Here is a 13,524-nt window from a genome sequence, read left to right as displayed (position 1 = left end):
TTTAAGTATCACACACATGTTCTATAGCATTTTTGTTCACTAAAAATTAGTTTTAAACCCTACTTGATATACATGAACTATTGAATCAACTTTCGTTTAACATTTTTATTGATTATTTTAAGTTATAATAAATTTATCTACACACTCTATCATATGCATTAACACATAAACATAATACTCATGACGTATTTTAGTAAATGATTTAGGGTGTAACACCGAGGGTGTTACAATATGTTGCAGTGGCTATACACATGTTGCAAGCATGTTCTAAATGTTTCTCCTATTTTAGACGTATGTTGCATCAAGTGCTTCATGTTGCAAGTGTTTTCATTAGTAAACGTAGCAACGGGCGCAAACGGAATCGGTCCTCGTGGACGCAAGTGGTCCCCGCATGCACGCGGGAAACGAAGCGAGCATGGGTGGTCCCCACGTGCATGCGCAGCAACAGGCAGGGACCGGCGGGCAGGCGCAATAGATGGGGCAGGCGTGGGTGTCCGAACGGGGCTAGCGTGCGGAGGTCCGAGCCCTGGCCACGCCATAACATCAAGTAAATCTTATATTTAGTTAACCTCTGCTCTATATGCCACTTCAGTCAAACATAACAGATCCGAATAAAATATTCACCGTCGGTCTCCCACTATTATATACCACATGTGAAAAGAAAATGGTTGAAAACAGGAGGCGACCCGCGTCACTGCAAGCATATATGGCACCAACCAAACAGATCAAAAGAAAGACAAATTTTTGCATGCATGGCCGCCATTGTTGCTTGCATGAAACGAAAAAGATCTCCCAACCCCAACTCACCAGCAGAGCCCACTTACTCATGGCACCAGAGACCTCACCCAACCACACAAGCAGGCTCATGATCAAGACTTGGATTCACGGCCAGCTTTTGAGTTTGCTTTACTCAAGGAACATGCATGAGCAAAACACAGCACAGGAGCAACTAACCAGCTGCCAACACTGACGACCAAGCAGCACAATCACAACGTAGCAGAGCACGGGGCAAAATGGTCATTACAGGGGAAACGTGCACAGGTAGCGCAGCAGCATCGATGTATCGGCAAGCAAAGCGCCGCTAAATAAATTCCTTCCCCCTCTTCTGCTCTTGGCATCTCGTCGTCCTCTCTAGCTATCTTCTTGCTTTCTATATATAGCTTCATTCACAAGGTAGTCAAGGGTGTGTGGCAGCTCTTGGACGACAGGAGAGATCGAGCAGCAGGCGGTGCAGCACAATGGCGGCCATGGGCATGAAGAAGGGTCTGCTGGTGCTGACTCTTGGGCTCGCCATGGCCGCTACCTCGTCGGCCGTCATCTACAAGGTCGGCGACACCTCCGGGTGGACGATCCTCGGCAACGTCAACTACACCGACTGGACTTCCAAGAAGAACTTCCATGTTGGAGACACCATAGGCAAGTTCTGTCTTCTCTTCCCCAAAGTCATCCATCTGTGCTAGCTATTACCACATTGTCATGCAGAGTTTTCTTCGTTCGAGTACCATTTCTAGTTAATTCTTGCTATGTGTAGCTTCTGGGGTAGATTAGATCCATTGCTAGCCACTGCACTATACATTTCCTTTTTGTCAGTCTTGCTACAGTTTATTGCATAGCGTGTCTCGCTCTCTACTCATTTGCATGAAGCAGATTACTGAAATGCTTCATGCATGTTTGCTGAAACCTGCTTCGCTAGCATTGCTCAAGAGAAAACACACATAATAGATTCAGTGATACGTTGAGCAGGCACTGTCTCCCTCCTTTCCTCACTGGTGCAAAGGCGAGCGCCAATCACTTGTCACCGTCACTACTTTTACACAACATGTCCTGCTAGCTCCTTCCGGCCCGTTTGTCTTTGCGTTTATGTGAAGAGTCTTGCTTTAAGCCTTTAGCCTGACAATGGCAACGGAATTCTGCTTTTATGTTTCTTAATTACTGCACTGCACACTGCGAGCTTTACGTAGTCATATTGAAAAGCATCACGGAAGCTTCGTGCCTGTGTGCTGTGCACAGTAATATGGTCCATAAATTTACTGACGACGGACCACTAGACGTCTGAATCACAAAGCCAATCAGGGATCCAAGAAATGGATACATGCTGGCCTGGTTGAGGTGCAGTGCAGAATTACTGCACCAGATCATACGAGGCCCTGTGCCAGCTACAGATGTTCATTGCCTGCTAGATCTGTCGGAGCACTACCTGAACTTTTACCATGGACTGGGAAATGGTTTCTGACAACACTTTGCTGTCTTGTGCTCCGCCGTGTATGATTATCTACCATGTCCCTGCATTTCAGTCTTAATAATCTGAAACTGTCTTTTCAGTAGTTGCAAAATCAGGCTGTTTATACTCTATCTACGAACGTAATCGAGGACCATATATTATGGTTATCATGAAGATGCTAGAAAAAGGATAGTAATATCATTGCCAAACTATCATCTAGACGCAACCACCATGCGTGCATCTATCAGTAATTCAGTATACATACTACTATCATTCTGTCAACACAGCAGTTGTAAAGCAAAGAACTTTGACAAAATTTCAATCATGAGTAGCACAATACAAGCATGTTTTTTTTTGGGATCGGTGTCAGACAAAAGCGTTGGTCTCTTTACAGGGTAGATGTACTGTACCGTAGGCTGCACGTTTTCCTCATTCCAGCCGCTTCTTTTGTTTCTGTTCTTTGCGTGGTCATTCTGGCATCGAAAGATCATATAGAGCACGTCTGATGTGATGATGAGCTGACATGGAGTCGCATGCATGGCCGCGCGTGTGCAGAGTTCACGTACCCCCCGGGCATCCACAACGTGCTGGAGGTGAAGAAGGTCGACTACGACAGCTGCACCAACTCGACGCCGATCGCCACGCACACCTCCGGCGACGACAAGATCGTCATCAAGAGCCCGGCCACCGCTTCTTCATCTGCGGCGTGCCCGGCCACTGCGCCGCGGGCCAGAAGCTCAACATCCGCGTCCTCAAGACACGCTCCTCTGACGCCCCTTCCCCGGCGCCCGCCACCGCGCGCTCAGGCTCGGCGGCGTCCCCCAGCCCCAGCACCGAGCCGAGCGGCGCCTCGGCGCCGCCGCCCGCGTCGTCCACGGACAGCACGCCCGACGCGACGGCCACCACCGCGCCCGCGCCCAATGCCAACGGCGCGGGGGTCAGTGCAGGCCACCGGGCCGTCGTCGCTGCCATGGCGCTGGCGGCGGTCGCCTCCATGGCGATGCTGCACTAGATCACCACTCCCTACTCTATATAGTGATGACGGTAGAGGTTTTCCTTTCTTGGTTGTGTATATGTGTCTGCGTTCTTCTTAGCTGCTGACACATGTTTTTGCTTTTCTCAGGTTTCTTATCTTCAATGTTTTTCGTATTTCTCCTGTTTTACTTACAATATCCCGCGGACATAAATTCATATTTGCATTGAATCTGACTACTTGTGTTTAAACTGCCACACTTACAACAAGTCTTAACTCTTATGTACACCTCTTACAACTAGTTTTGCCATACAACAAGTATGCACCAACGAAAACCAATAGAATTACAATGACATAACATAACCTTGATCACTTGATGATAAATCCATTAATGCTATTCTCAATTCTCATATGACAAATCCTGGCAGTACATTGGTCCGAGCAAAGTCGTGTTGCCAAGAAATGGTGCGATTATTAATACAACTCGCAAAGTACATTTTATTCAGATAGTTCATAGTACAGCATACAAGCTACAAGGTATTGCAGGAAGATAACCCAGAACACAGTGCAAGAGCCATAAGACAAACCAGTAATCACACCTCAGTACAGAACAAGTTGGCCATGATTCATAGCTCTTATAAGTACAACCCCATACTTATGTTGCAGCTCAAAGATTGCCGTCGTTCGCTATTCCAGTTTCCTTGAGAGGCTTGCGGCCCAGGACGAAGAAGGCCACTGTGAAGATTCCTTCCCTGAGATCATGCAGGGTTGTTAGTTTCATCAAATTTGGATTAATTTGGTTTCTTCACCTATGCAGATACCATAAGAAGAATTTCTTATAATCAGCTGTCGGTAAAAGATAAAAGTTGGGTTGCCTTTCTCTAAAAAAATTTGATGAAATCAGGACTTACCGGCCACCCTTTAGAAGGCCATCAGAGGCACTGATCAGGAGGTTGTAGGTTCCCGTGGTGCCTGCTGGGGCGATACGGAGGAACTCCAGTGTATTGACCTGAGAAAAAAGAATTAACTCACAGAGTAGAACGTCTGGACTCCAAAAATGATAGATCACATAACTAAATAGAAAATCATCTTAATGGACAATCTTTTATTTATAGTCTTACAATTGCACGGGTGATGATCCGTCCTAGGCGTGTGCATTGGAAGCTAGTCCATGAAAAATTGTTGGGATCTATCGTCTGGTACCACGGGCAAGGAAAATCTTGAGCAAGATCCTTTGCACAAATGACCTTTTAATAATACAGAAGAACAAAATCATTCCAGTTCCCATGAATATAATATTTGTGGGTAACAAGATCTATCATTGGTTAATAATATACGAGTGTGGCACCTCAAATCCTGCATCTTTCATAGCTTGGACACACTGGCGAGTGGTGCGGATATCAGGCAGCCCATCGCCGAGCTCAATCTCAGCCTTGATGGCCAGATGCTTAGTGTTGTTTGGATCAAATCGGTTGGTCAAGCACCATTCATCAAGTGCAAAATACTGCCCAGGTTTCAGCACACGGTAGATCTCACTGTACACGCCTTGCTGTGATAACCAGGAATGAAAAACTTAAACAACACTGAATCTGCGGTATACCTGTGAAACCTTAACTTTTTTTTTTTGAGAATTACACAGTACAAACTTGGATAGAAGTATGACGCGAGACATACTGCATCTGGTGCGTGACATGTAGCCTCTATTGCATAGGCCGCATCAAAGGTGTTATCAGCTATTGGCATGTTCATGAAGTCCCCCTGCAATTACCAAGAGAAGATAAGACATTGCTGTTTCTTCCCCACTAACCGGAACTAACGGATATAATGAAGAAAACTATGAACACCAATATACCTTCAAGAAGGAACATTGCTCACTCAAACCTGCTGAAAAAATGAGCTCCTGCAACCAAAAATTAAGTGTTGCATATCCATATGCTAAAGTTTTTAATTCCAAAAAGGAAAATGATAAAATAAAAACCTTGCCCCTTGAGATCTGGTAGTCGTTGTAGTTCAATCCAGTTATCAGTGCTGAGCTACAGTAAATGGAATTAAAAGTTCATATGTATGCTCTTCATGATTGTCACGTTGGAATTTATTGATTGAATGGGTAATGAAGTTTTAGTGCAGATCATTGCCTGAATCTGGCAATTTCTATTAAGGGTCCCCCAATTCCACATCCCACATCCAGGACCTGCAATAAACATTTTAGTTTGTCATGGATGGTATGTAAAAACTAAGCAAAAAAAGTTAAGGGTTGATAACCTGCAATAAACGTTTTAGTTTGTCATGGATGGTATGCTAAAGACTAAGCAAAAAAAGTTAAGGGTTGATACACTGTTTGTAGACTCATTATTAACTACATGTGTTTTGGATGAATTGAGGCAGTATATTGGTGGTATCAGAGGGAGAAGCAAATATGCTATAGAGTTTACTTGCAACGTACACATATATGTTAATTTTTAACAGTACTGCTTAATATCCTCTATTGTTTTTAAAATGAAAATACCCTCTATAGTTAATTAGCAAAAGAATTATGCTTCTCCACTGACCTTCATGCCCTTCTTGAGCCCCAATTGTAGTGCCATAAAATGCTGATGCCGCTTAATGCCTTCACGGATAGTCTCACCCGGATATCTGAAATACAAACATGGGACTGAAACAGTGAAATTACCAAAACTGTGATCTAGAGCAACTTGGCATCTCAACTGAGATACAACGGATGTTGTTATTGTCGATAGATAGTAATAACTAGAGCAAGGTATGTATATGTAGCTGACCTGCCAGCAAAATGGAATGAGTCGCCCCATCCATATTCGTAGAATCCAGTGACAAGATCGTAGTACTTATTCACCTGATTCGCACAGTAGGAATTATGCATATGCGATTTTAGATATGACAGTTATTTGAAAAATGAACTAATTAGCCTATCGCCTTATCCTAAACATCTGGTATTATAAACGGAGGGAGCAACAATTAAGTGTTGAAAGGATACCGAAGCGTACCAAGTCAGTGTAATTTGATTTCCTTGATTCTTGTTCACCTCCGTGTAGGTCGTGGTACTTCAAGTACCTGATGAGAACGAGAAATTAACACTTGATCATAAAGTGTAAATAAACCGTATGTTACAATCATGGCTCTCACGAAAAAAATGAGGATACCATTGAGAGAGAGAGAGAGAGAGAGAGAGAGAGAGAGAGCAACGCTCACCAGGGGCAGTTGGTGGGTTGAGGTTCCGAGGATAGCGTAGGGCAAAGGTGCTACTGCCCCCGCCCCTAAAAATGGTGTAGAGTATTGAGTAACAGTGCAGATTAGGCTAAAACGTTGCCAATGCCTAGACGCGGCTAGCTTCGGCCGAGGAGCGCGCCTCCGGTGATGTTCAGCTGGCTCCGGCAATTCGTCGAACAGCTTGCGCTCGGCCGCGGAAAGAACTAGGAGTAGAACTATCACGCCGTGTCCATCGCCGGCTCGATTATGCCGACGGAGGGAGATGTGGACTAGCGAAGCCTGAGGGGGAAGAGGCGACCTTGGGGGCCCGCGACGGCAGGCAGGCCCAGGCGCCATTTGGTGAAACCAAGAAGGTGCACGTGTAAAGGAGGCAGGAACAATGCGCCAGAATTTTACCTTGGGTGGGCTTTTGGGCATGAATTTTCCTTCCTGCTTGGTCTCCCAGCCCGTCTTTGTGGAGTTCCGTATTAAGGCGCTGTTTGTTTGAGCTTCCTGGAGCGACTTCAGCTTTGGGACCCTTCCCAAAACCAAAAAAGCTTCTACGAGCTAAAAGGTCAAAAGCTCATTTTGAGGTTTTTTTTATTTCCTGAAGTTTTTTTACTTTCGTAAGGTCTCAAAGCTGAAATCTAAAAGCTTACATGAAGCTGCAAAAACAGGGCCCAAGGCTCCTACTCCCTCTACCCTACAATAGCACAAAATAAGTCCACATCTATCTATGGACCATCTAACTTTAGTAGCCCTTTTTTAGCTTTCTCTATTCCCAAGGTACAGCTATTACTACCTTCGTCATAAAAAGAAATGCAATTATAGGTTACGTGTCACGAAAAGTGGTTCATGTTTGATCAAGTTTTTAGTAAATAATATTCATAGTTATATCTTTAAATTAATTTATTATGAAAATACATTTTGTAATTAATCTGATGGTATTTATTTGGTATCATAAACATAGATATTTTTTTACCTATAATTGAGGTACTAAAACGTGATACTATGCTAGAATTGTATTTTTTTAAGAAACGGAGGCGGTACTTGTTAGAACAATTTTAGTAGGGGTATTTAGGTAATTTCTCTAGCATCCTTGATCTCTCTAATAAAATATAGAAGTGCACTTATTTTAAAATAGAGAAAGTATATGTTAAAATAGTGGAGATAAGTTTCATCACTATGAAACTCATTCTATTGTATGAAACTTTCATTATCCCTCTCTTCATCTATACTATATCATGTTAACTTATCTATTGTTTATAAAACTTTCACGAAATTTTTATTGAGATTGGTCTTAAGGGCAGCTCCAGTGTCGTAATGTTGAGATGGAACTGTACGTTGCGCATGATCCAGGTGTAGCATGAGTGCGTGAAGCATGATAGTCAGTTGTTGGGGGCTACACCGAATAGAAAAAAAGTACCGAGTAAGTGGCTTCCCGTTAGGCTTCGTTCGGTTCAGCCAGCCGAGCACGACCTGTTCCGCCTGGATCGTTAGGGTCTGGTTTGATGTCGGATTAGTGGCGTGTTTGGTTTACATCGAATGTTTGATATATGCATGGAGTATTAAATACAGATTAATTACGAAACTAATTGTATAATTTACGATTAATTTGTGAGATAAATCTTTTAAGCCTAATTAGTTCATGATTTGACAACTTGGTGCTACAGTAACATGTGCTAATGATGAATTAATTAGGCTTAAAAAATCGTCTTGCAAATTAGCCTCCATCTATGTAATTGGTTTTGTAATTAATCTATATTTAATACTCCTTATTAGTATCTAAACATTTGATGTGACATAAATTTTAGAAACGACTAAAGAACTAAACATCTCCTAAAAATGTGTTTTGTGTTAGATGCATCGTGGAATGAAAAAGACTAGAACAGTGGTATGTTCTTTCTTCTAAGGTCTGGAATGAAAACTTCAGCTTGTTCGGCTGGTGCTGATACGATCGTGGATTATTACTGCTGGCTGGTTTGGTGTGAGAGAAAAATATTGTTCTGGCTTATAATCCACGATCGTTTACGACCAAGCGAATAGGCTGCTTGTCCCCTATCCTCCGAAAACAAACCGTCTATAAGCAATCAGGTTGGAGTGACACACCTGGAACCACTATGGGCATGTTTGGTATAGTTCAAAATAGCTTTATGAGCTGTTTTGAGTTTTTTTTTTGTCAAACACTCTAATTTCAAAAAATAGAAAACCCTTTAATACGATGGCGGATGAAGATAATTTTTATATGTAAATTGTAGACCTCGATGAGATCTACAACTTTATAGTTTTGAGTTTTTTCATTTGAGGATAGTAAGATGCTCGAAAAAATAATATAAAATTTCAGCACCATAATAATCGTCAACTAGCGCTTGCCGCATTAGAGCACTAATATATTATTTGTATGGAGTTAAATGAAAATACTTTTTATACCAAAGTTGTAGCTCTCAATGAGATCTACAACTTTGTAGTTTTGAGTTTTTTCATTTGAGAACGTTAAGATGCTTAAAAAATAATATAAAATTTTGGCGCCTCCTGAAAATATCGAAAGTACTGTTTATACACAAAACCGTCCAGAAGGATGAAAGTTGAACTTTTTCAAGAGTTGGAGGGCTAAAGTTATCCGGTTTTGAAGTTCGAGGTTGAAATCTATATTTTGGCGATAGTTGGAGGGTGTAAATTATACTTTACCTTTTTTTAAATAGTTTCATGGATGAAGTTGTTTTTCTCCTCTCACAAAAATATGAGTTGAGATAAAATTAAAAAAGTAGCTTATCCTAGCTCTCATTTCTCTGACTCTAATCCATACATGATGTTATTGGTGGAACTGTTTTTTCAAATAATTTTTCCAAAACAACCTCAATTTTACCTAGAAAGTTGTCTATAAAATTATTTTACAAAAAAAATAGCTTTACAGGTGAAACTGAATTGTACCAAACGAGACCTATATCCGCGGCTAGCACGGGTCCGGGAGACCTGTATCCGCGGTTAGCACGGGTCCGGGACAGCAACAGAACCAAACCAAACGAACGAGCGAGGGCTCTGACTTCCTGTTACTCGCTACAACTAGAATCTCCTTATGTCCCCTCATGATTCGGTTTTAAAGCACACTAGAGATGCTCTAAGAGTTCTTTGTACCAGCTTTTAAAATATATATATATATATATATATATATATATATACACAAGAAAACAGTTATAGTATTCCCTCCATTTTAAAATGTAGGAGATTACTTTTTTTCCCTCATAATGAGTTTGAATAGTGCCAAAATCTTGTGTTATGGATCTATATACAAAACTTTTGGTATTATAGTGGTCAAAGTTAGTAATAATTTTTTTTTCTTTTAGTTTCTTTTGGAACAAACTTGCACTTGATGGGCTTTTATTCTGTGTAAAAGGAAGGAAGTATATATAATAATAATGAAAAAAGGTGAATTACTGGTCAACGGCTGATTTGACTTGGTCCTTGTCAATTGACCCTCCCGTGCTCCGAGCAAGATCTAAAGCCCCTGACATGATTACTTCACGATCTTGTCCTGCCACAAGAATTAGGCGCGGTAATAGCTATAATTAAATATGAATAAACTATATCCATTCATCATTCCAAAAACAAGAAAACTGGCTCGTAACTTTCATAAAACGCCGAAAAATGAGGCCGATAAATCAATACTATCCCGGCGAGGAATCTCTCTCCTCCGTAGTCCGTTTTCAGAAAAAAATAAAATCCAAAGCCCAACGTAAGATAGCTTTCGGAGTCTTTTTATTCTTTTACAATGGACTAGCAAATATACCTGGTTCTCAGAGCTCCTTCCAACTGTTCAGGTGGTTTATTTCTTCTTGGCCAGGTGAAGGATATAAGATGGCTGATAGCAGCATATTATTTATAGAGTGCGAGCTAGACACGGAGAGAGAGAGACTTATGAAATCCAACTGTCTCGTCGTCTTCTAATTGATTGTAGTCAATTCTAAGTACATCACGTCCCATGCCGCCCAACAGCACCCAACCACCATATTAATCATAGTCTTTTTTTTTTTCTTTCGAAACATCACTGTCGTTGTTATTATCCGCACAAAATTAGACGATCAAAAGAGACGCCGCGCCGGCATCGTCCTGTATGCGCTTGATGATGGTGCAGAGGCGTAGAATTTTAGCTTTGCTAAAACAGTGAGAGAACAGAGAAGGTGAGTAGAATAAAGTTGCTAATGACACTATTTAGAAGATTGACCCCTTGATCAACAGAGATCCGTATTTTTAAGAGCCGCCTTTTCAAATAATCAAGAAGGTCTCAAACAAGCACCTATGTTAGTCATTTACAAAGGCGGATATCTTAACTAGACTACCTCAATCAACTATGTACAAATTATGATCGTCTTAGCGCTCATGTCTCTGTTAATCGATTAATATGTGTACGTTTGAAAATAGATATTAACAAAGATGGCATTCTAAGGGTGCCCTCTTGAGAAATAGATTACAAGAGGCAATACTATATAAAAAATAATCCATAACTTTTTTCATACGATTTCGGATGGAGACAACCCTTATATCAAAATTTTATAGGTTGACTTAATCTACAATTTTATAGTTGATTTTATGGCCCTGTTCGCTTGAAGAAATTTGGGGGAATCTAGATGGTTTTGGATGAATCTGGAGGAATTTGTGAGAGGAAAATACTGTTCGGATAAAAAAAAAAAGCGGATCAAGTCGAGTTTAAGGGCACGCGAACAGGACCTATATTTCAAACTATACAGTCTTTTTAACAAAAAAAACTCATAATTTAAAGTTTGGTTTTAGAATTTTTGAATGACCTCGGATGTATGGAGTCCCAAAAACTTCTTGGTCGATGAGGGTACATGTACTCATCAATACTAACTCACACTGTTAGTACAGTGGTTGCTAGAAACGTGTCACCAGACTAGATATCATGGATTCTGGTTTTCTGAGACTATTTACATCGTTAACACCCAACGGCTTCAGTCACACTGACAGCTGCCGCTACAGTCCATTGATTAGGGTCTTCTTAAAAGATGATTGACCATTTTTGTTTGGCAAAAAATTATGAGAGTCAGAATCTGATGGTTAGGACTCTAGAAGCAATGTTGCGAACTTCATACGTCATCAGGAATCACTCCTTTGATAATTTTTTTTTAATTTTAACTCTTTTTTTAATATAATTTTAAATCTAACATTGTTGGATTTTTTTAAACTAACACTTTTGGCCGCGCCTATTGCCCTGGCGCAGCCAAATGCCTATGCCGCGCCATGCATGGTGGCGCGGTAGAGGGCTGACGTGGCATGGGCCGGCCTAGGGGACCGATGACGTGGCAGGTCCTGCCGCGCCACCGACCCTGGCGCGGCAGTGCCGCGTCCTGTTGCGTGGCGTGGCTGGACCAAATATACCGCATAAGCAGCCACACCACCTCGCCGCTGCGCCTGCCGCCGGCCGGGGCTACCTAGATGGTAGAATCGAAGCGCGTCGCGCCCGTATTTTGTTGAGTTTTTTTCACGGCCGAATAGAAAATTTAATAAGCCAATGATTAGTTTTTCGTCTTTCATAATACGGTTATGCACAATTTTAACTAATCAATTACGAAAAATTGCCACCGACATCCAAATACGCCGAGACTGCCGGTTCCCGAACGCAGGGTACTTAATCTCGCCGGCAGTGCTGCCGTGACTCAAAGAAACGAATAAGAAGCAAGTTGACAAGCTGCCACATAACATATTCATTATTTTGACATAAGCTTGAGATAACATAACCAAATAACCCCGCAAGTTTCGGATGCCAATATTCGTTTGACCTAACAAACTAAGACCTAGGAGTGTAAAGATCCCTCGGACGCCTCTGTCTCTTCGGATTTGTTGGCAACACATTAGGAGTGTAGCCAACGTCGGTATGGTCACGTCGACGGTACGTACGGCTCGTACCCTGCAGGTATATGATATGCACGATTACTTATAATTCTTTATGATCGTTAGTTCATGGAGCTTACGTATTGTCGGGTACCTTAGAACGGGGTATCCCGAGCGAACAATCAAAGGGGTCACTTAAGTCCCATCAAAAAACAAAGCTAGAAGGTAAGCCGTGGGCCCCGCACCCACCACGTCTGAGCCCACCAGGCCCTCCGCCTCGCCTCGAGCCTCGCGTAGGAGGTCTCGGCATCCTGACGCAATCTCCACCTTGCGCGAGGCTCTCCACGGAAGGCCTTGGTAGAGAACACGATCTCCGCTTCGCGCGAGGCTCTCCACGGAAGGCCTCGGCAGGGGGTGCCTTCTCCATATCGCGCGAGGCTTCTCACAAAAGGCCTCAGCAAGGAGTCCGATCTCCGTCCCGTGCGAGGCTCCGATCTCTGTCCCGCGCGAGGCTCTGCTCTCCGTCTCGCGCGAGGCCTCATTCCCCGTATTGCGCAAGGCCAGCTTATCCATAGTCCGTCGCCCCCGCCTCGGCCGGTCTTCCTGACAGTACGTCATGTCTCATTAATACTTCAACCACTCCCGCAATCTCAGCCAGACGATGGCTCGACGCCACAGAATGGCCGACGGGACCTGAGGTCGCATCAACGCCATACCGGCTAGGACAGGGCACGATGGGGATTACCGGCCACTGTGTTCTGGCGCTGTGCCCACAATCAGCGCCCACACTGCACTGTGCCCCACGATCCCCGCCTCGAAAACAACGCGACATGGACAACTTGGCCCGGGTTATCATCGCCTCCAAGCCGGCGCATCAGATCAGCCGCCCACTCGAGGCCTCGGCACTATACACCAAGGTCTCGGCTATCTTAGGGTTCATGCCCGCCGAGACCCCCCCACTATGGTGCGGCCTCGGCGCCGATCAAGCCTCAGCCTCGCGCACAGTCCGTCCACAGTGGTTTGCACGTCCACCGCCGCACCCACTCCGAGGCAGTCCCAGGGCTCCCACGATGCACAGGATCGGATGGGACTGGCACACCGCCCTAGTGCTCCAAGGACAGACCACTCCGATGGCCACGCCATCACAGGAACAGGCCACAGGGCTCGGGCATGCCGCCCCTGTTGACATGACGCCACATAGTTAACACATGTGCTGTCCTTGTCCTCCCTTCAGCTATAAAAGGAGAGGACTTGGGCCACTTAGAGGACAGACGGAGAA

General features: G+C 43.4%; 1 protein-coding gene and 1 pseudogene across 6 annotated transcripts; one reads left to right on the top strand and one right to left on the bottom strand.

Annotated features, from left to right (window-relative positions):
- The first annotated feature begins 1,136 nt into the window (after positions 1-1,136).
- Positions 1,137-3,433, top strand: LOC136535198 (blue copper protein-like; annotated as a pseudogene).
- Positions 3,434-3,646: 213 nt separating this feature from the next.
- LOC136535197 (cycloartenol-C-24-methyltransferase 1-like) lies at positions 3,647-10,251 on the bottom strand. 6 transcript variants are annotated; one of them, XM_066527500.1, is made up of 14 exons: positions 10,186-10,215; positions 9,834-9,930; positions 6,816-6,965; positions 6,197-6,263; positions 5,972-6,045; positions 5,744-5,847; positions 5,330-5,385; positions 5,173-5,227; positions 5,047-5,094; positions 4,869-4,952; positions 4,543-4,743; positions 4,316-4,441; positions 4,106-4,203; positions 3,647-3,946 (listed from the first exon to the last, which is right to left on the bottom strand). In XM_066527500.1, exons 5-14 carry the CDS (start codon positions 6,003-6,005, stop codon positions 3,862-3,864), a joined length of 891 nt encoding a protein of 296 aa, XP_066383597.1. In that variant the 5' UTR covers positions 6,006-6,045; positions 6,197-6,263; positions 6,816-6,965; positions 9,834-9,930; positions 10,186-10,215; the 3' UTR covers positions 3,647-3,861. The 6 variants fall into 6 exon arrangements, with proteins under 6 accessions (XP_066383597.1, XP_066383593.1, XP_066383599.1 ...); XM_066527496.1 differs by lacking the exon at positions 6,816-6,965 and having other exon boundaries at positions 5,744-5,828; positions 10,186-10,251; XM_066527497.1 differs by lacking the exon at positions 6,816-6,965 and having other exon boundaries at positions 3,866-4,003; positions 5,744-5,828; positions 10,186-10,251.
- Between the last annotated feature and the right edge of the window lie 3,273 nt (positions 10,252-13,524).

The sequence above is a fragment of the Miscanthus floridulus genome, unplaced genomic scaffold, assembly GCF_019320115.1.
Source record: "Miscanthus floridulus cultivar M001 unplaced genomic scaffold, ASM1932011v1 os_2617_1, whole genome shotgun sequence".
Taxonomy (NCBI): domain Eukaryota; kingdom Viridiplantae; phylum Streptophyta; class Magnoliopsida; order Poales; family Poaceae; genus Miscanthus; species Miscanthus floridulus.
The sequence above is the reverse complement of the archived record's forward strand: the minus strand, read 5'-3'. Positions and strand labels throughout refer to the sequence as shown.